The 23,283-nt window shown below is 44.0% G+C and overlaps 1 protein-coding gene across 3 annotated transcripts; it reads right to left on the bottom strand.

Annotated features, from left to right (window-relative positions):
* Positions 1-331: 331 nt before the first annotated feature.
* Positions 332-22,167, bottom strand: ythdc2 (YTH domain containing 2). Of its 3 annotated transcripts, none has more exons than XM_071465824.1 (31): positions 21,886-22,167; positions 20,636-20,801; positions 20,372-20,462; positions 19,530-19,726; positions 18,745-18,947; positions 18,501-18,667; positions 17,658-17,760; positions 17,302-17,458; positions 16,916-17,023; positions 16,674-16,822; positions 15,686-15,821; positions 14,776-14,902; positions 14,492-14,557; positions 13,794-13,972; positions 13,537-13,633; positions 11,872-11,959; positions 11,437-11,517; positions 11,277-11,359; positions 11,066-11,171; positions 10,347-10,466; positions 9,995-10,267; positions 8,914-9,040; positions 8,524-8,723; positions 6,119-6,308; positions 5,113-5,204; positions 4,350-4,469; positions 3,964-4,115; positions 3,066-3,231; positions 1,493-1,675; positions 1,223-1,405; positions 332-968 (listed from the first exon to the last, which is right to left on the bottom strand). In XM_071465824.1, the coding sequence occupies exons 1-31, from the start codon at positions 22,018-22,020 to the stop codon at positions 867-869; spliced, it is 4,347 nt and encodes a 1,448-aa protein (XP_071321925.1). In that variant the 5' UTR covers positions 22,021-22,167; the 3' UTR covers positions 332-866. The 3 variants fall into 3 exon arrangements, with proteins under 3 accessions (XP_071321925.1, XP_071321927.1, XP_071321926.1); XM_071465826.1 differs by having other exon boundaries at positions 332-938; positions 21,886-22,165; XM_071465825.1 differs by having other exon boundaries at positions 3,066-3,213; positions 21,886-22,165.
* Between the last annotated feature and the right edge of the window lie 1,116 nt (positions 22,168-23,283).

Genomic DNA, 23,283 nt, shown 5'->3' with positions numbered 1-23,283 from the left:
CAGCAGAATGAGATCAGTTAAAATGAACATTCTTCCTACATTATTATCTTTTTCTATCACTGCCAGTAAAAATCCCTCACAAACAATTAAGAGAATTGAATAAGCGGGACAGCCCTCCCATCTTTAAGGGATGATTATTTATCACCACAGTTGAGACCTCTTGTACACTGGTGTAACCTATCTTACATAGGCCTGATAAAGTCTGGTAAAGTCCCAGTAGCTGATCTGATGAACTCTCATTGGTGCGATCCAGAGCCATGGCAGAACAAAACAGAGGCTCTGTGATAATGACTGATTGAATCAGCTGACAGAACTGAGGACATCACACTGATTTAAAGTGAAATCAATATTTAATTCTGTCGTCTCATCAACACAATCATGACGACGTGGTAAACAGTTCATTGTTCTCCTCACAGCTGCAACAAGCTCCACTTTAAAACCTGAAACATATTTCTGTTGAATGAGTCCATAAATACTGATGAAGGTCTCTGGTGAGCTCAGTTCAACCTGAGACACAACATACACAACAATTCAACACCATGTTAGTGGATGTTCACAGAAGAAAAATAAAAACTACCTGCTCATCTGAAACAAACATCAGAACACGTCTTATCTGTTCTGTCAGATTAGTTCTAGTCGTGTGGAGAACGTTCACAGAACCCCAGAACCTCAGACTGACTGTGAACAGACTGATGAACAAACTGAAGGAGATAAAACAGACGTCCCTTAACTGGCAGAGCAGTGGACAGAAATAAAACATGTTAATATCAGAAAGCTCTGACTGATAGATAATTAAGGTTCTATCAATGTACAATGTTTGATTTGGGGGGGACAGAAGAAAACCTGATGGCTCCTGCTGAGGCCTCTCACTCAAGCTGACTCCCAGAGTTTCTCTCCCACAGCAGCAGCAGCTGACTGCCCACCTGAGGCTCCAACTCCTGCAGGAGACACAACAGAGACCAGACCAGCTGCCAGCAGGACAGAGATACATCAGAGCTTAGCTGATCACTGATAATCAATCAACTGTTAAGAGTCAGGTGTCAAACAGAAATGGTAGATGTGAAACTGTGCTGCTTCTCTGTTTTGGCATGAAAACTGTCTGACAGGTGCAGACAGGTGAGTCTGTGAATAGCTCCTCCTGGTCTGGTTCTGGGTCCTGAACTTCAGGTCTACTGGAACCATTCAGACTGTTCATGTTGTAACAAGGCAGACTCAGACTCACCTGCCCGTCCCTGCTGATCTGGACCTTCTTGTTGTCATTCCAGGGGTTCAGGATGTGTTGGGTGCACTGGAAGGGAAGACTCTCCTTGTGGATCCACTCCACACTGAAAACCCCTCCCAGTCCCACAAAGCCCCAGTCCTGGCAGCTCTCCTGACTGACTCCCGAGGTCATGCGAGCGTAGCCCTGTGATAAAAAACATCAGGGGGGGGGGGGTCAGGATACAGACATACAAACTCTGATCCCAGATGACCCAGTTTCTCTGTATGTTACCTGGAAGCGTCCAGAGCCCTGAACAGAGAAGATGAGGATGATGAGGTTGTTCTCCAGGAAGGCCTTGGTGAGTTTGCTCTCATTGTTTGGTGTAGTGGACCAGATCCCCCTCTGCTGAGAAATCTCTATGTTCCTGATGCTGCTACTCTTCATGATGAAGTACCTGACTGATGAGAAGACCATCTAAGGGGACAAAAACATCCTTTATTGAAGGATCTCAGGGCTCTGGTCTCAGGGCCAAGAATTGGACTAACATAGTTCTCCTAGGACCACAAAGTAAAATGTTCCATGATGAGTCTTTAGGGACAAACAGTGGATCTGTTTTTAGTTCAGGAGACAGTGACTGACACTGAAGATGAATACTGTGTTTCAGACACAGGAAACACACTGTGACACTGATCACACACATCACATGGTATCAATAACAACTTTATTAACATACTGGACTCTGAGCTGACGACCAGTCATAATCAATGATGTCAAATCAGAGAGCTAATTACATATTTAATCTTTGACATAAGAAGAACTGAATCAAAAAATGACTGCAGCAAACACATTAAAACAAGCCTTCAAGTGTTAAACTCTCCTACGTTTTATTAACAAGACATTAATCAGTATTTTATTAGTAACTGTGGCTTTAAGACTGAGGTGCAGTTCATCAGACCACAGGTGAAGTTAAACATGGAGCTGTGCAGTAACAGGTGATGTGATTTTTAGTGATTCATTTTGTGTCTCTGCTGCTACACAATCTCAACACAAAAGATCTGCATCTCCATGCTGAACATCAGGTCCAGGTTACAGCTGGGAGAAGTTGCTAAGAACTAAGTCTTTACTGACACATCTTTTGTATTTCCATCTTCAGTTGATGAAATAAAAATTAAGACTCATTTTCAGTGTGTTTTACTTCCTGTCTTCACAGTAGGACGCATGTGTGGAATAAAAAGAGATGTCTTTGCTCCTCCATCATGAGTCTGGCAGTCTGACAAAGTAAAGTGATGGAGGACTTTCTCTCAACTAAACACCTATCACGGACAGTATGACATCACCATGACGTGTTCACAGAAACACTGAGACTGAAGATCTGAGCCTGGTACAGCTGAGACTGAAGAGCTGAGACTGAAACAGCTGAGACCAAAGAGCTGAGACTGATACAACTGAGACTAACAGCTGACACAAGGACTGTCTTACTGTTCCGACTGACAACATACATCAGAATAATCTGAAACTGTTATAACACACAGATTGTACACACAGGTTGTACACACACACATTGGACAAGTTATACACACAGATACACACAGGCCTTGTGTCTTCAGTCATCCGATCTCAAGTGTTCAGCTCTAATGTCGTCTGTTCACACCTGGCTTTAAAATGAGTCTCCAGCAACCACTTGTGATTGGATCTCATTTCTCTGCTTCATATGCAAATAAACAGGTATGTATTGTTGTTTTATCTGGTGTGTATTCAGACCTGTACTTAGAGCTGTCCACTTGTGATCGGATCACTCAGGAAGGAGGTCTGAGCAGGGCCACAGATACACAGATACACACAGTGTTTGTCAGACTGTGAGTACCTTTCCTGAGGAGGAGGGGCTGTCTGAGGTCACAGGGCAGTTATTGGAGGAGTGAGGGTCATCAGACAGGTGACCTGTGGGCAGAGAAGACTCATCTCTGTGGGCTTTGACCTGAGCCTGGCCTGAGGCTGCTGGGTTCCTACCACACCTGAGAAGTGGAGCAGCACTGTGAGGTGGAACAGGACCATAAAACATGACTGATTGTCCTAAACACTGTAACTCAGAGTCAGGTCTTTATGTTTGATAACGACTATATTCTGTCACATTGTAACAAGATCTTTTCCTATTTGTGATCTGCTCCTGTTTTAATCCACCTGTCCTTTATGTTCACTTGCTGTCTAGATAAAGTCAGTGTAATGATCATCTCCACAGCTCCAATTACATCAGTACAACAGTCAGTTTATGGTCACCACTCTGCTGTTCTGTATCTGACACTGTTTTCATCACATATTAATATTCATTTATTATACATATATTCAACGTACAGTTAATTCAGTTTAAGGTCTAAGGACAGTCCTAAACCAGACTGTACAGCTCGCAGCAGCATCCACCTGACTGGGACTGATGTATATTTTATATTACAGTACATTACCATCATGTACAATGTATATTCACTGCATGTTATAGTTAACCCTTTGGTTCTAGCTTTAATCTGTAATGTCAGTTTTTTAAAATTTTATTCCATTTTACAATTTTTTTGTCTACTGTAGTTATTGTGAGTAATTTGGCCTCATTTGTTTTTATGGCTGATGAGACTACACTTTCTCTATTGGATCAACCAAGAACAGACAGTACTGTCTTACTGAACACATGTCACACTGTAAAGACTGAAGAACATGACAGTCCACAGAACACCTGTTAGACACCGCCACACATCACACTGAAATCTACTTTATACTTGTCATGTGCGGTGTTGGTAGGTAGTTGGGAGCCGTTCTTGAAGTTCTTCACAGAGGTCTGGGGCCCCTCCTCTGATGACATGGGCCGGGGCCGCTGGCCAATTCCAGAGGGCTGCTGCAGGCCAGCCCCCTGCTCCTCTGCTGCCAACACCTGAGGGACAGGTAGAGTCATTTACCTGGATCATGGTTCATAAAGACCAGAGACATCTCTCATACACACACACACACACACACACACACACACACACACACACACACACACACACACACACACACACACACACACACACACACACACACACACACAACCAGCAAAAGCTTCTGCAAGGTGCTCAATGAATGAAGTGTAACCAGGTGAAACTCAGAGACAAAGAACAGGACCTACAGAAACAAGAGTCCGGATGATGGCTTCGTCCTGCTGAGACCAAGGCTTTGAAGGACAACGGATCCTCTTGATGAACAAACTCTGCCACTTCTGTCTCAGTTCAAACACCATCCCTGCAGCCTGACAAAAGGATAAGTTTCAGTCAGAGAAAATTTAGTTGCAGAGTCGTAAAACAATCTCAGGTTGATGAGAACAGTTTTATCCTCATGTAATGTGAGAATGTTTGGGACATGTGACCTCTTATCTCCAGCAGAGATTAGTCTGCTGAGGTCGTCATACAGACAATACTCTCAGCTGCACTTTTCTAACAGTGGAAAATGGCATTAATGACAGTGGTGACAGTGTTTATAGTGGTGACAGTGGTGTCAGTGATGACAGGGGTGACAGTGTTTACAGTGATGACAGTGGTGAAAGTGTTTACAGTTGTGAAAGTGGTGACAGAGGGGACAGTGTTTACAGTGGCAAAAGTGTTTACAGTTGTGACAGTAATGAAAGTAGTGACAGCGTTTACAGTGGTGAGAGTGATGACAGTGATGACGGTGGTGACAATGTTTACAGTGATAACAGTGGTGACTGTTTACAGTGGTGATGGTGGTGACGGAGTTTACAGTGTTTACAGTGATGACAGTGGTGACAGTGTTTACAGTGATGACAGTGATGACATTGTTTACAGTGGAGATAGTGGTGACTGTTTACAGTGATGACAGTGGTGACAATTATGACAGTGATAACTGCTGATGTGATGACAATGAACTCCCCTCACCTCTCTGTCCAGCTGGAAGATGAGCCATTCGTCTATCCTCAGCTCAGCGAGGTCCTCGGTCTCACTGTCACTGATGTCGTCCAGTGGACTGCCTGAAGGACACAACATGAACACACAGACTGAACCAGAATCTACTCCTGTCAAAAAACACTCATCAGAGAGAATGCTTTGTTAAAGAATTGTGAATTTAACTATGGTGAAGACTTTATGAGGTCAGGTCTTCTGAGGAGCAGATCAAACCTGGCTGATGGTGAAACAAACACTGTTAGGTTTGGAGGAAACATCAGAAGACTCAACAGACGCCAAACCCATCTCCCAGCTGAGACATCTGGATAGTGCTGGTTAGACTTTGTTTACATATAATTCAGTAGGTTCCCTGGGAAACCTTATACCTCCTCAGATTCAGGAGGAACAATCTAAACTCTGTCCTGGTAGACCGGACCTGCTTCACTCATGTAAAGGTTCTGTAGAGACTTGGGGAGTTCTGTATGTGATCTGTGGACTTTGAGGATGCTTGTGACCACTGCCCTCAGGGTATTTTTAGGAGAACTGTGAGAATATGGAGTGATCAGTGTTTAACCCCAGAGATGCTGTGTCCTTGTTCTTGTAGAACGTTAAACACGTTCTCTGTGGCTCCATCAGGACTGTGCTTCATCACCAGCTGGTCTGTAGACAGAATCTCTACTCAGAGCTGTGAGGTGGAGAGCTGTTAGTTGATTATACAGTGTGCACTGTCTACCAGAGTTAGACTAAAGGTCAATGGGACACAGCATCAGGAGTGACACTAAGTTCAATGTAGTCTGACCAATGATCTAAATGTCTCACTGACACACAACACTCAGACCATGATGCTAACATGGTAGAAACATACATGTTAATCACACATACACACAGTTCTAACTGTACACCATTCACTGGTGATTAGTTTGACTAGTTACTTCAGTTAAATTCTTGTCTAACTGCAGTAACTTGACCAACACATGCAGTTAGTTCTTGCCTTGTTTACCTGAGGCTCTCTGAGCAACAGGCTCCAGTATGGTGGAGGTGGGCAGTTTAGCGCAACCTCCAAACAAGGCCACAGTGATGGGAGTGACCATGGAGCAGCAGCGGACGCTGGCCATCCTGTGGCCCCGGCTCATCTCATTGTAGATAAGCCAGTCTGTAGGAAGGGCCTGGGCGGATTTGGCTGAGCTGATCTACACAACAAGAATACACACAGACACACACAACCACAACACTTCATTTGGTCTGTGAGTTTTTAGTTTTGTTCTCAGAAAGGTGTAAAATGCAGATGTTTCTGAAACACAGTGTGTAGACTGATACAAGAGGAATCATCACTGTCAGTGTGTGGTAGCATATATTCAGCAGAGCCTCTGTTTTCATATGTTGCAGGATGTTTCTGGGTGTGTAGCCTCCAGCCACAATGACAGCACAGGGCTCTGCTCTGACTGAGTCGTGGAAGTATGAGGAGCTGCAGGTCTGTGTGTCTGCTTGACTGAGGGCGGGGCTGATTTTTATTTCTCTCATTCACTGCTTTGTTCTTTCTCACTGCTCTCTTCATTCACTTTCTATCTTGCTCAACCACCCCCACTGCTCTCTCTCTCTTTCTTGCTCGTTGAGCCAGGGGAAGGGGCCAACTTTAAATGGTGTGTTTACAAACAGCATGTGACAATTCCAGCGTAATGTGCCTTTAATGTCTGTTCTAAGTTGACTGAAGTCCATGAGGAGGGACGTCTTGTTTCCTGTATGTGGGTCATGTGACATGACAATAAACCTGAAAAATTTGAAAGGTGAGTTCAGCTTGTATCTGTGGTTTAAACACAGTGGTGGACAGTAACGGAGTAAATTTACTTGAGTACTGTACTTAAGTACATATCCAGAGGATTTGTACTTTACTTGAGTATTAGATTTCTTTGGTACTTATTACTCTTACTTGAATACATTTCCAAGACAAATATTTTAACTTTTACTCGAGTAAATTTCTAGGAAGGCTGAAAAGTACTTGTTACTTTCAGGTCTGCTCTTTTTTTTCCTTTTTTTTTTTTTTATTCTAAAATACTATTGGACACATGCTGTGTTTGTCAAAGAATGAAACCTATCACAGTGCACGCTCTCCACTGGGATCTACGTAAAAGCGGATAATAATATCGGGACATGGGGAGACAAGACAGACATGGGGAGACAGACATTGGGAGACAGGCACGGAGACAGACGTGACAGTTTGTTGTGCTCCTATATTGTACTGGTACATGTCCTTCCTGTAAAGTCAAGTGACTTCAACATTGAGTTATTGAAAGCAGAGATGTAGTTTTTTGTAAAGCAGTGGTTCTCAACCAGTGGTCTGGGGACAACATTGGTCTTTGAGGGGGTTCCAGTTCCCAACTTAGCTAAATGATAGAGTTAGTTGGATGGTGCAGGTTCATTTGATTACAGTTTTAATGATTGTTAATAAACACTGCATCTGCAACATCTGCTGTCCTCTTGTGATCCCATTCATTTTATTTGTTTTTATAGGTGTTTCTGCAGGCTTTATATAACTTTGTGGTTCTAAAAGCAAGCACATCAGTGCAGGTGGTTTCAAAGAGTTAATTCTCAGAAACAAGAGTTAAAAGGTCCTTAAATTCATTTAGAAAAAATTATAGTAATTCATTGATGTGAAAAATAAGAAGTTTACTCTTACTCTTACTCTTACTTTTACTTAAAGTAAATTTAAAAGCATGTACTTTTGGATACTTAAGTACCTTTAAAAGCAAGTGCTTTTTTACTCTTACTCGAGTAACATTTAGACTGAGCTACTTTTACTTGTAACGGAGTAAATTTTGACCGGTAGTATTTGTACTCTTACTCAAGTACTGGGGTCAAGTACTCTGTCCATCTCTGTTTAAACAACACTGTTTATATATAATACATCTAAACTAACTGATAATATACCTGCTCAGGTTAACGTTCATATTCTGATGTTGGCTTTTGTCAACTCAACATTTCCTCCGTGTGTTTCACAATAAAAGCCTTGCAGTTGTTCACTGTTCACTCAACTTTAGTTTTTCATTGTAAGACAAAGTGCTGAGCTTCAGTCAAACCTTTTATTCAGCTTGTACTTGTTTAAACTGACTGCACACAGCTTCTCCCTGAGGACTAACTGTCTGTTATCTCATCTCTTCCTGAGGAATTTACTTGAGGAAAATAAAGAAAGTATCTACCAGCAATGGCTGAAGTGGATCCATGTGGGTTCTCACCTCACTGGTTCACTGTACAACACAGGTCGGGGACAAACTCAGAAGCCTGGTAAAATTAATGTTCTGACTCCTCTGGACATTGTTCAACAGGTAGAAGGTAAATTAAGACCATCTGGTGACGAGACCACAAGTTTACAACACAATCACTTATTCCTGACACGATCTGCTTCCCTACCTCCTTGAACTGGCTTAGGATGGAGGTGGGATGAAAGTGGACCTTCTTCTCCCTGTTACTGGAGAGCAAGGAGGTCTCCTGGTTCACATGGACCAGATTTGGATACATCCCAGCCACCAGGGCTGCCTTCACTACAGCCCAGTTCTCAGAGTTCAGGTTCACATCACGGATGTCACTGCCTCCACGGGCCCGCACGAAACCTGGAGACAAACAGGATCACCGTCATCTGGGTCTTCATTCATTAATTCATTTAATTCATTCAATCGCTCATTCTTTTTTCATATAATAATTTTGATTGATTATTATTGTGAGGGGTGGTTGCAGCACACACACACACACACACACACACACACACACACACACACACACGCACTGGAGAGTGACACTGACCAATAGCACGGAGCTGTCCCAGCAGCTGTGTCCTCATGCCAAGGATCATGTCCATGGTGGCCTGAGACAGGAAGTTCTTCTGACAGAAGGACCTCTCCCAGCCCTCACTGTGGGCCTTCTGCCACGCCTGACACCAGCAGTGATAAAGTACATTTACTTCACTACATTTGTCCAGTGTTATTTCTTAAGTAAATTTCTGACTTCTCCTCCACTACACTTGAAGTCTAATATGGATGAATTTTCTTTTATTTTGAAAATATGACACTGTATTGATCACAGGAGAAGAACCAATCACAGTCTACTCCTCCACTGTCAGTCATGTTGTGCTGCTGTTGCACAGTCATAAAGACAGTGTACCTACGTTAGGTTTTGTGTGTTTCCTGTGGAAGCTGCATCTGCAGAAATTCCACTGTGTGTGTCTGTGTGTGCACATACAGTATGTGCATCAAACACAATGCCAGAACTGTATCGGAACACGGCCAGGATGTTTTGTGGGGGCTGTTGTATGTTAAACAAAAAAGAAAAATGAAAATGGCTCCTGTTGTTGGTTCAGTCATGTCCATGTCTTCAGTCTGTCTACAGGTACTGCAGTCTCTTTATTCTACAGGTACCACAGTCAGTTTATTCTACAGGTTCTACAGTCTGCTTATTCTCTAGGTTCTGCAGTCTGTTTATTCTCTAGGTTCTATAGTCTGTTTGTTCTACAGGTTATACAACCTGTTTATTCTCAAGGTTCTGCAGTCTGTTTATTCTCCAGGTTCTACAGTCTGTTTATTTGACAGGTTCTACAGTCAGTTTACTCTACGGGTTCTAGAGTCTGTTTATTCTCTAGGTTCTGCGGTCAGTTTATTCTCCAGGTTCTACAGTCTACAGTCTGTTTATTCTACAGCTTCTACAGTCTGTTTGTCCTAAAGGTTCTATAGTCTGTTTATTCTACAGCAGTAGAAATGTGTCTTTTGTCTTCTAACTGTTGATCATTTGTTGTGACCACCTGAGGGTCTTAATGTCCAGGTTTGGGAGCTTCCCCTCACATCCATCACTTCCCATATTCGTCTTAAAAACCTGATGAGGAAACACCCACCTGGAAGGCTCTCAGCAGGGCCATATGGTCGCTGAAGCTGCTGGACGTAAAACGCTTGCGACAGTGCAGAGCAGCTCTTTTCTGTGAGCCCTGGGCGGGAAGGACGAAGGGATCACGATAGGCCAGCGTACAGGCAATGGTCAGAATGGGGTCAAGACACTTGAGCACCACAGCAGACAGCACCATCTTGCCCAGGTGGGGCTCTACAGGTAGATCAGCCAAGTGGTAGCCCAAATCAGTCAGGTCCTCATACTGGTCCATAGCATCTATTGTCTGAGGAGAGAGGTGACTTAGTGATGGGCTGTGTGTGTGTGTGTGTGTGTGTGTAGCAGGATCTGTTACTACTTGTTACCTTCAGCATGTGCACAGCGTTCCTGATGGCATGTGCAGGAGGAGGCTGTGGAGCTTTGGACAAGAACTCAGTGACCGGACAGGAGGAGGGAGCCAGCAGCTTGGTCTGCAGACACAGTTCCTTCAACACAACACGACACACTGTCAGTGTGGAGGCTGTTACTGCGTCTGCTGCAGGTTTAAACAGAACTCGGTCAGTGCTTCACAAGATTCACTGGATTCTACCAGAACCAATAAACAGATAGTGACAGCAGCCACTGATCCTTCTCTTCCTACACGGGATGACATGAGGATGTGTCATCTGCATTACATTAGTTGATACAACAGTTAGTTATGTTGTATTCGCAGAGAGCAGCACACTCTCACTCTGTGGGCTTCTCCACCTGCTGCTCTGGTTCATGTATCAGCAGCAGCTCAAAATGCTCATGGAGGTAAAAGGAGATCGGAGGATGTGGTGATTCATAAATAGTCTCAGCCAATCACAGAGAAGCAAATGAAGAATCATCTTCTTCTGTGAATGGTGCAGAGCAGCGTGACGTGAACACACAGGACCAAACATACTGATTTTAACAGTTAATAAGAAAATCATGAAAATGATGTTTACATGATGTCAGGCCACCAAGGATATGATCCTTGGCATGAGGACACAGCTGCAGGGACAGCTCCGTGCTATTGGTCTGTGTCACTCTCCAGTGTGTGTTTGTGTATGTGTGTGTCTACCTGCAGAGGCATCCGCAGCAGCTGTGGAACCTGGAACTCCAACATGTTATTGAACCGAAGTCGACTGAAGAGGTGGAAACAAACCCCTGGCCTGCAGCGTCCAGCTCTGAGGACACGTTACACACTCTTACACACACGTTACATACACAATAGATTCTTTCACTTTGAAAGCATAGACCATCAGCTGATGTGGAGGTGGTCACTGTGTTACCTTCCCTTCCTCTGCAGAGCACTGGCTTTTGAGATCCACACTGTCTTCAACATGGAGACATGGCTAAGGGTATCAAAGGATTTCTACAGCAGGAAACACATTCATCAGTTCATCACTAACCACACGTTATTTTCATTTGTGTTTAAATACAAGTTTTTACCTCTTTGACTTTTCCTGAATCAATGACAAAGACCACGTCGTTAATGGTGATGCTGGTCTCAGCGATGTTGGTGGAAAGAATCTGAAGGAAATTAAGTTATGAATTAATAAGTGAATTTCCTGTTACAGTCTACTGATGTGTGCCCCCCCCCTCTGTTCCCTAGAACTCTGTTCCCTAGAAAGGTTATGCAAAGCATAACCTATGAGTTTCATCACAGGGTAAAAACATCTGTCTGAGTGTCGAAACAAAAGAAATGTAATGGAAAATATCTTTAGTTTCACCTTTTGCATTTTACGTGTACGACACGTGTAACACATCTGCTACACACATTGACAGATGTTTATGATGGGAAAAGGACAGTATGTGTTGCCTTTCGTTATGTTTTCTTTGTGAAGGTGAAAACTCTGAGTCATAACGCGTGCAGTGGAGACTCACTATCTTCCTGACACCAGGTGGAGCCGTCTTCATAGCTTTCTTCTGATCCAGAGTCTGCATGTCTGAATGTAGAGTGAACACCTGGAACCTGAGAGACACCTGTCAGAGGCTAATTCCTGCTGTGCCTCAAAACAACACAATCAACTGAAGCAAACAGCTAATGTTAAAAAAAAATACACTCTCTTTGTTTAAGATTGATCCCTGACAACAGTCTACTACAGTCTGTTTCAGACATCTACAGACCGCTAAAGTAAGCTACAGTCATCTACAGTCATCTACAGTCTGCTACAGTCATCTCAAGTCTGCTACAGTCTGCCACAGTTACAGTCATCTACAGTCTGCTACAGTCATCTCAAGTCTGCTACAGTCTGCCACAGTCAGTTAGAGTCATCTACAGTCTGCTACGGTCAGCTGCAGTCTGCTACAGTCAGCTACAATCATCTACAGTCATCTACAGTCATCTACAGTCTGCTACAGACAGATACAGTCATCTACAGACTGCTACAGTCTGTTACAGTCATCTACAGACTGCTACTGTCAGATACAGTCAGCTACAGACTGCTACGGTCTGCTACAGTCATCCACAGTCAGCTACAGGCAGCTACAGTCAGCTGCAGTCTGCTACAGTCATCTACAGAATGCTAAAGTCTGTTACAGTCATCTGCGGACTGCTACAGTCATCTACAGACTGCTACAGTCTTTTACAGTCATCTACAGACTGCCATGGTCAGATACAGTCAGCTACAGACTGCCATGGTCAGATACAGTCAGCTACAGACTGCTACAGTCAGCAACAGTCATCCACAGTCAACTACAGTTTGTTACAGTCAGCTACAGTTTGTTACAGTCATCTACAGACTGCTTCTACAGACTGCTACATTCAGATACAGTCAGCTGCAGTCATCTCCAGTCTGCTACAGTCATCTCCAGTCAGCTACAGTCTTCTAGTCTGCTCGAGTCATCTACGGAATGCTACAGTCAGCTACAGACAGCTACAGTCAGCTGCAGACTGCTACAGTCTTTTACAGTCAGCTACACTCATCTACAGACTGCTACAGTCCGTTACAGTCATCTGCAGTCAGCTACAGTCAGCTACAGTCTGCTACAGTCATCCACAGTCAACTACAGTTTGTTACAGTCATCCACAGTCATCCACAGTCAGCTACAGTTTGTTACAGTCATCTACAGTCATCCACAGTCATCCACAGTCAGCTACAGTTTGTTACAGTCATCTACAGTCAGCTACAGTGAGCTACAGTCATCTAGTCTGCTACAGTCATTTACAGTCTGCTACAGCCATCTAAGGTCTGCTACAGTGAGCTACAGTCAGCTACAGTCATCTACATTCATCTACAGTCTGCTATAGTATATACAGTCTGCTACTTCAGCTACAGTCAGCTAAAATCATCTACAGTATCTACAGACTGCTATAGTCATCAACAGTCTGCTACTTCAGCTACAGTCAGCTAAAATCATCTACAGTATCTACAGACTGCTATAGTCATCAACAGTCTGCTATAGACTGCTACAGTCAGATACAGTCAGTTACAGTCTGATACAGTCAGTTACAGTCTACTACAGTCAGTTACAGACTGCTACAGTCAGATACAGTCAGCTGCAGTCTGCTACAGTCATCTACAGTCTGCTACAGACTGCTACACTCACCTCTCAGAGTGGGAGGAGAACCTCTTATCATCGTACAGGATGCGGTCCCTGAGGGCCACGATCTCATCGTATCCAGGGAGGAAAATCAGGACAGCACCTGAAGACCAACACAGAAGTATCATCCACATACTGAGACATTTGGCTGTGTGTTCACAGAGATGTTCACTAGTTAAACTAGTGATGTGAATCTTGAGGTGTAGCCACGCTGCTCAATAAGCAGCCGTGTTGGTAAAATCCAGGTGAATGCTGAGGCTCACCGTCACAGGTGGTTGAGCAGATGTTGTGCAGCAGATCCATAATGAGGTCCAGATCCACCCACTCATCATCAAAGCTGAGGTGGTAGAGTCTGAGCAGCTCCTGCTCCTCAGTGCTCAGCTCTGCACTGTCACACTGCAGCACGGTGGACTTGTCCAGGCTGCTGGCCTCTCTCAAAGGACTGAACAGAGACAGGAGGGGACATCAGGGGGACTCTACACCCACATCTGGACAAGACCATGAGAGGGATTCTACATCCACATCTGGACAAGACCATCAGGGGGACGCTATATCCACATCCATTTTTTTTTTTTTCTTTTTTTTTTCAATAATTTAATTCCATTGAATAATTGGTATTGTGCTTTGGTAACACATTCACAAGAGAGAGAGAGAGAGAGAGAGAGAGAGAGAGAGAGAGAGAGAGAGAGAGAGAGAGAGAGAGAGAGAGAGAGAGAGATTGACAGATATTTATCATCTGTTGATATTCACTTGGACTGAAGGTGTACTACATCCAGGAACAACAAAACCAGGGTTTGTCCTGGTTTGAAGGTTGACACCTAGAAAGCTCCTTAAGTTTCAGCCATGTGTCAGTCTGTCAGTCAGTCTGTGTCGGGTCTCTCTGTCATCAGGGGGCTCTCTGTCATCAGGGGGCTCATGAGCTTGCAACAGGTGGGTCAACTGAGGTCAACATCAGACTCACATGGAGGACTGGAGGAGATCCACGGCCTCTGTCTGCTGGAAGTGTTTGGCAAAGTCTAAGGCTGTCCTGAAACCAGATGAGAAGTATTACTGAGTTGACAGCTTCAAGGAGAGTCAGACAGGAGGAAGACGACAAAGAAGACAGGTGTACAACATGTTGTGTAACGTCTGCAGTTTGTAAAGAAATCCACACTAACTGTTGACAAACGTTCACAGGTGAAGACCCACATTGACCTGGTTCTCTGCAGACTATAATGTGACTTTACGACATGATGGATGACCTACCATCCATTAGACGCCTTCATGCTGATGTCAGCCCCCATGATGAGCAGCTGCTCCATCTGAGCGATGAACCCCCGACCTGCTGTCACCATCAGAGGTGTGGCCCCCGTCTCACTGTGGGTGTAGTCCACTACAACAACAAAACAATACAAGTGTGAGGAAAGGCTTCAGATTCTTACATCCATGTTCTACACCTGCTGGAACCGGACAGGACAGAACGACACCTCCACACAACTGATACCACTCTCATGTCTGAGGAGGAAACATGAAGCTGGACCCAGGAAACCATTATCTTAGCTTAGCATAAAAACTGGAAGCAGATAGAAATAGGTAGTTAAAATACACCTGATAACACCTGTACAGGTCACTGACAAACACGATGCATCTCCTTTCTTTAGTTAATACAGACAGAATTACGTGGTTTTATGAGGAGATATGTGGTGCTATAGTTAGGAGACAGCAGTGTGGATTAAATCCTCTGTCACCATATATATATCCTTATATTACCTTACATAACCTTATATAACTATATATTGCCTTATATAACCTTATATTATCTCATATAACCTTATACAACATTATATAACTATATATTACTTTATATAACCTTAAATAACTGTCTATTAACTTATATTACTTTATATAACCTTATATTACCTTATATAACTACATATTACCTCATATTACCTTATATAACTATGTATTACCTTATAGTAGATCATAATGAGGAAACCCCGACCTGACAAATAAAGATCCATCATCACAATGATGAATCATATTCTCTGTATCACATCAACATCATCAGGTGTAGTTTTTATCACCGTGGAACCTGGACACAGTGGTTCCCATCCTAATAAATGCTCTACATGAGAACCCATGGACTGAGTCTGGTGAGGGAGAGCATACGTCGTACCGTTGACTCGTTCATAGAGGATGAGGTTGAAGAGCTGAGTGAAGGTGTCCTGGTCTTCATTGAGGAAGATGCTGGAGATGCAGGAGTCCATCTCCTTCTGCAGCCACGGTTCCAGCTGCTCCAAGCCGGTCTCAGTCTATGACACACATCACACACTGAGCCAATCAGGTCCCACACAGCACACCTCATCAATTATAACTGATGACCGAGTTAAACTTAATGAAACCAAGCTAGTCACCTGAAATCAACATATGGTTCAGGTCAGGGTCACACTGATCACATCAGTTCTACATAAAAAATTTTTTATTTGTTTTTATTTATTTGTTTGTTTTTGTTGAGCTGCCTGAGAGGGTGGGGTTTAAGTGTCAGACTTAGCTCTGATTGGCTGGTGGGGCTGTTACATGTGATCACAGACCTCTTGGCTGTAACATCAGTGAGTCAGTTTTCCTTCTAAATGCACACGTGAAGAAGACCCAAGCTGTTTCTCAAAACAGAGTACGGCAGGTCTGGACTCCTGTACTTGGAAGTTCGAACAGGGCTGCAGAGATAACACTTTTCAACCGGGGCTACGGCACACACTGACCGGCGGGTGACCTCAGGATCTGGGCAACAAGCTGCTGACATGACCGCTGATCTCAACAGCAGGGCGGTTCTCATGTCCCCGAAAAACCCCTGACCAAATTTCCAAATAGGTTTTATTCACATAAACTGACCACATATTCAGAAACTAGATGGTCACTTTCTTGTCTGAAAACATATCAAAACTTCATGAAGTGATACAAAAACAGTTCTAGGGTGAAAACTGACCACCAATTTCTCTTCCATCTTGTTTACAGGTTCTCTCCCATGATGCACTGGAGTAGTAAACAATCTGGAATCAGGACGATTGTGACTGGCTCTCACTTGGCTGTTGCTCACACTATATGTGTGTGTGTGTGTGTGTGTGTGTGTGTGTGTATGTGTGTGTTTGTGTGTTGTATGTGTGTACCAGCTTGTTGAAGGAGCTGTCCCCTCTGTTCAGACAGCTGTTGTCTTGCAGGACTTCTGCGACAGACTGAGGACTCCTCTGCTTCTCGTCACCACAGCTCCTCTCCACTGCCTTACACCACTCAGTCAAACATCTCTGCTTCTTCTCCTCTGACAGACAGAGTCACACACCAGAGAGATGAAGACGTCTCTCTATGTCCTCTCTCAGTCTGACTCAGTGGTTAATGAATAACAGCCTCTTACTTCTCTGTGTCTCCTCCCTGTATTTCCTCTTGTCATTGTTGTTGAAGCCCGTCAGCCTCAGGACGTCCTCCAGAAACAATTCCTGAACTTCAAACTGTCTCCCTTTGACTACAGAGAAAATAATGATTAATATCCCACTTCACATAGACTGCAAACAGACGGAGGCAGATTGAGGACAGACTGAAGACAGGCTCAAGACAGACTGAGGGCATACTGAAGACAGATTCAGAATATATTGAAGACAGACTGCAGAGAGACTGAGGACAGACTGAAGAAAGACTTAAGACTCAAGACAGGCTGACAAGAGACTAAAGACAGGCTCGGGACAGGCTCAAGACAGACTGAGGACAGATTGAAGACAGACTGAGGACAGACTGAGGACTTACGGGAGATGACAGGACAGGAGCCAAAGTACTGGAGGAACAGCTCTATGTCCAGAGCTGCACTGGACAGGATCAGTTTCAGTGAGGGGATCCTCTGCAGCACGTCCTTCATCTTTGTGAGCAGGAAGTCAGTGAGACCGTCTCGCTCGTGGACCTCGTCCTGGTAAAACACACAGAGACTTCAGGACTAGAGTCCAACTGGGAGCTGATAGAAGGACAGGACTAATACAGAACTTAGACCTGCTCCATAATCAAAAAGACGTGGACCTTTACACAACATGAGACATAAAGTAACCTAAGTAACCTCCACATACAGATGGACTTCAGGAAGCAGGGTTACTTGTAGTTGTGATGCTCACCACAATGACATGAGTGACCGTTGTCAGACTGGCATCTCCAGCCATCAGTGTCCTGAGGAAGACTCCACTGGTGCAGAAAGTCAGCAGTGTCTTTGGAGATACCCTGAGGACGTGGACAGGTACAGAGTCACCTCAAGATGAAGCAGAGAGTAGATCAGTCTGTTGTTAAACAGAGATCTGAAGTTCAGGTGCAGGGCCACGCCTCTAATCACCTGTCAAACGCCCAGACATTCATCATTTCAGACATTATCTATCATTCAGTCAGACAGAGACGTCCTTTATGTCACTGTGACAGCTTCACTCAGACATGTACACACAGAGATAACATAACAGGAAGCAGAGACACAGTTAAAACTGTACGGAAGACGACCTGAAATATTTCTCCTCCATCATCAGTCCCTTCCACCAAACACTCTGCACATGTCATTATCACACCTTGTTTACATCATCAGTTTCTGCCGCGTCAGAGACACTAACAGGAACTTACTGTTTTTGATGTCTATGGCCGTGGAGCGCCATGAATCTGGATCAACTGAAACCAGATCCAAAGTAGACCTGGCTCTGTGAACCCACTGATACATCTATAGAAAGCTTTTTGTCAGCTCATCCCTGAATGAAATCAGTATCTCTGGTGTAGAACAGTGACTTTATCTCAGCTCTAGAGAACATCTGACTCCATCATCATTCAGCTACAGGGAAAATGCTCTGACTTGTTTCTATTTCTTTAAGTCAACTCGGCCAGTGCCAAGTTTATCCCCACAGTCTACATCAGGTGTAGCAGTCAGCCTCTGGTTTATCATTGGAGGAGTTTATCAGTGTCTGTCACAGATTAAATTGGTCTACCTGCTCTCCAGTCTGATGTGGTAGCCCACAGTCTGGCCCACACTCTCTCCTCTCTCTGCTGCCACTCTCTCAGCTACAGCGATGGCAGCCAGGCGTCGGGGCTGAGTACAGAAGATCCTGCAGGGCTCTCCGTTCCTGCTGCACTCATCCAGCAGGAACTGTGGGATCTGGACAAAGGGACTCAGGTCTATCCTCTGAGGACCATGAACGTCTGACCCTATTTTCATCTGACTGACAGACCCACCTGTGTGGTCTTTCCGGAGCCGGTCTCTCCCACCACCAGCACCACCCTGTTTCCTCTGATGAGCTTGACGATCTCCTCCTGACGTTCATGGACAGGGAGGCAGCATCGGAAACTGTCCAGCTCTGATGGACTCCTCCTCTGAGGCACCATGGGAATGCCGTTGTTTAAGCGCCCACTTGCCCTGTTCCTGTCGGAGCTGTTGTCTGAGGGAGGAACAGAAAACCACATGACCTGAAACAACACACCTGTTGACTTTGTAGACCAGTCTGGTAGACTAACCTTGTATACCAGTCTGGTAGACTAACCTGGTTGGTACCCTGGTAGACTAAACTGGTTGACTAACCTGACAGACCAACCTAGTAGACTAACCTTGTGGACTAACCTTGTGGACTAACCTAGTAGACTAACCTGGTTACTAACCTTGTAAACCAGTCTGGTAGACTAACCTGGTTGGTACCCTGGTAGACTAACCTGGCAGACCAACCTGGTAGACTTACCTGGGGGACACCTGGTTGGTACCCTGGTTAATAACCTGATAGATCAAACTGGTAGACTAACCTGATAGACCAACCTGGTAGACTAATCGGATTGCTACCCTGTTAGACTAACCTGGTAGACTAACCCAGTAGACTAACGTGGTTACTACCCTGGTTACTCACACAGTCTGGTAGAATTACCTGGTTGGTACCCTGGTAGACTAACCTGGTAGACTAACCTGGTTGGTACCCTGGTTAATAACCTGCTAGACCAACCTGATAGACTAACCTGCTTAATAAGTGACTCACCGTGATCTGCAGACACAGACAGACCACCCTTGCTGTTGGGCAGCATGTCTGTGCGTTCCTTGTTGCTGATGGGAAACCTTTGGAGCAGGCTGCGGATGAAGTACAGAGAATTGTGGGAGAGATTGAGGGGCATGGTGGGCCGAGGTTTGTCTGAACCGTCCTTCTTCCTAATGGTGAGGAAGCGATTTGGTCCTTTCCTGAGAGAGAGAAATGTCTTCCATGAACATCTGGAACAAAGACCCTCTTAGTGACAATGTCTGTGACTTTTAAAATTACATATGTAGAAGTCTGAGACCATGTATCAAGATTCTTATATTCTGTATTTGTTTTGAAGGTAATTAAAAACACTATTTGTTCTATTACAATTGATAATATCATCTGAACTTTGAGTGAAAAGTTGAACCCCTGAATATCTCAGTACCTTTTGCTTTAACAACATTGTGTGTGTGTAATTTTATATACTCCTTCTAAATGAGACCACTGCTGTCAGAGGCTGTGATCACAGAGGGAGAGTGGTGACTGCAGTTAGTAGAAGCTTTAAAGTGGAGATCACTCTGTTAGATTCAGTTTCTCTGAACAGGAGCAGACCATCGTCTTTAGTCACAGCTGACAATCACAGGTCTTACAGTCACCGTGTGGTCTCTCTTTATCCCTGATATGTAATTTCACACAGTCCACATCAGCTCCAGTGTGGCCTACAGATGCATCACAAAACTACAGATCAGGCTTGACTGTGACAGAAACTCTACTGTGTGAGACTGAGTGGGTTTGTGAGTCACTCTTCTCATTTTTAGACCTCGTTTTCTTTCCTGATAAACACAGGTGATTCTGGAGGAACTTACCCTTTGCTCTTAGAGATGTAACCCAGGGACTGAGCCATCCGATGGATGAAGGCTCTCTCAGTACTGGACAGGGAGGAGGGAAATTCCATCTCTGTTCAGGAAAGGGTAAATATCAGGACACTACAATACTCCATCATCATAGCTCTCTGCTCTCACTGGGACAACTCCTGAGCGTGACAGTGGCCTCCCTCTGTCGTTTCATCTAACACAAACTAATGTTTTACAAAGAGTGGTTCTGACAGAAAACATTAAAACAGCTGATACCTCTCTGGTCACTGTAGCGAAACCTCTCCAGAGAGTGGGTCACTGCGATCTTCACCTCTTCATCAATGTGGATTTCTTTGAGGCCTTTGGATGTGGAGCCTCGGGGTGGCGTGCTCTGGCTCCTGACTGCTTTCTGTGAGGCCGTACCAGTAGTCGACATGATGCACTGCAACATAAGACTTTATCAAACCACAGTTCACTGAGTGTGGGGCAAACACACTTAGAAGTGTTTGTGTCCTACAGTCGATCTGCTGGAGACCAGTGAAGAGTCTGATCAGAAAACCGGTGAGATTGTTTACAACATCAAATTATAACTAAAAACAGGTCCCAGTCTCAGCACCCTGACTGAGGAGGAGGAGTGAAGAGGAGGAGAGTAGAACACTGCTCAAACTACCACAGGACGACAGAGACATGTCTATCACTGTGAGGAGGTATGTACATGTCAATGAGGAGGTGTAAACATGTCTATCACTGTGAGGAGGAGTAAACATATCTATGAGGAGTTGTAAATATGTCCATGAGGAGGTGTAAACATGTCTATCACTGTGAGGAGGTGTTAACATGTCTATGAGGAGGTGTAAACATGTCTATCATTATGAGGTGTAAACATGCCTATGAGGAGGTGTAAACATGCCCATCATTATGAAGAGGTGTAAGCATGTCTATCATTATGAGGAGGTGTAAGCATATCTATCATTATAAGTAGATGTAAACATATGTATAAGGAGGTGTAAACATGTCTATCATTATGAGGAGGTGTAAATATGTCTATCATTGTGAGGAGGTGTAAACATGTCTATGAGGAGGTGTAAACATGTCCATCATTATGAGGTGTAAACATGTCTATCATAATGAGGAGGTGTAAGCATATCTAGCATTATGAGTAGGTGTAAGCATATGTATGAGGATGTGTAAACATGTATATCATTATGAGAGGGTGTAAAAATGTCTGTCATTGTTGTGGCTCCTCCTCAGTGGCGGTAAATTACTGCTTCTGTTTATATTTCAGCTGTAGACTTCTACAAGTTAACTACTGCATCTGAATGTACTTAACTTTACCATAATACTGAAAGCTCAGTGTCGTTTCTTCGTATTTAATTTAGCTGAAGAACCGCGGTGAATCGTTAGCTAAGTTTTCCTCCAGCAGCCAGTTTCATTTCACCGGTACCGAAACACACTGAGAGTAAGCGGAGTTAGCTGAACGGCTAAGACCGGGAAACTGACGCCTTGTGTCTAAACCTGTCACCGACCTGACTGACGAGAAGCGGAGGTTCCGTGGTCGGTGAAGAGCTCCGGACTCCGACGGCATCACAAACGAACGGTACCCCGTCTCCTGTATGGAACAGTCCCCGTGTTTCTGCTGTGGCTCCGCTGCCAAAACACATCCGGTCTCACCTCTTCAGAATAAGAGTAATCACGACAAACTTCACACAATAATGACGGACATTGTGTTTAGGCTAATATATAACAGGTAAACTTTTCATTGTCACTTAACGTAAATTTCTTCTTTGGGTCGTCAACACCTCTGACGTTATGAGACAAACGCTGACTATGACGAGGCTGAAGTTACAGTTAAAATTATCCACAAACGTTGGTTTCCGGCTAGGTATTCAGCCTTCAAATTAAAGCACAAGACAAAATGGTTCATGGTGGATCGAGGTCTGCTCTGGATCATGGTCCTGTTGTAGAAGCCACTCTTCCTCACTTTTTCTTTCTTGCGTGTTTTTTGCAATTTTTAAGATGGTGAAATAAAAAGTAAGAGTGTAATAATGTCTAATAATACTGTCGTTTAATGTCTTTTTGCTGCAGGGGCTGATAAATCTAACTTTTACTTACACCTGTACAGTTCAGTGGCTTCAGAAAGTATTCAGACCCCTTCACCTTTTTTATGTCGTAGATTTGAATTTAAATGGAGAAAATCTACACTCAGTAGATTTGCAAACAAATTTGCAAACATTTCTAAAACATCATAAACCAAAATCTCTCATTGACACAAATCTTGAGTCTAGAACTTGATGGAGTCCACCTGTGGTGAACTAGTTTAGAAAGGCTCTCACCTGTGTATATAACGTCCCACAAGTCACATTGTATTTCAGGAGAAAGACCATGAAGTCCAGGGAACTCTCTGTAGAACCTCAGCTTTGGGTCAAGTCTCTGACTGTCCCTGAGGGGACCAGCCAAATCCAGACTTAAACCCCATAGACCATCTGTGAAGAGACCTGAAGATGACAGTTCACACACTTCCTGTCGAGTCTGATGGAGTCTAAGAGGATCTGATAGGAAGACTCAGATTAACTGACCAGATCCATGCTCTGAGCCTGTAGAGATACAAGAAGACTGAAGCTGGAACTGCTGCTGAAGAGGGACCTACAAAGAACTGGATTAAGATCTGAAGACTTTTGTTAATGAGAAGTTTCAATTTTTGATTTTTAATGAATTTGTTAAAAACACGTTTTCACTTTGTCCTCATGGAGTAGTTTCATCCATTTAAAATTATATGTACAGCATGTTGAAGTCCAGGGGTCTGAAGACTTTCTGAACACGCTGTGTATGTGATGTTATGCATCATTTGTTACACTACACTTATTTAAATAATTTAAATGAGTCAACCATGTGTGTTCCTGTTGAACACTACCTGAGGATATTCA

Source organism: Trachinotus anak, unplaced genomic scaffold, assembly GCF_046630095.1.
Source record: "Trachinotus anak isolate AG129_WGS33_773 ecotype Australia unplaced genomic scaffold, CSIRO_AGI_Tana_v1 ptg000028l, whole genome shotgun sequence".
NCBI classification, from domain to species: domain Eukaryota; kingdom Metazoa; phylum Chordata; class Actinopteri; order Carangiformes; family Carangidae; genus Trachinotus; species Trachinotus anak.
Note: the sequence above shows the minus strand (reverse complement) of the source record. Positions and strands in the feature narration are given on the sequence as shown.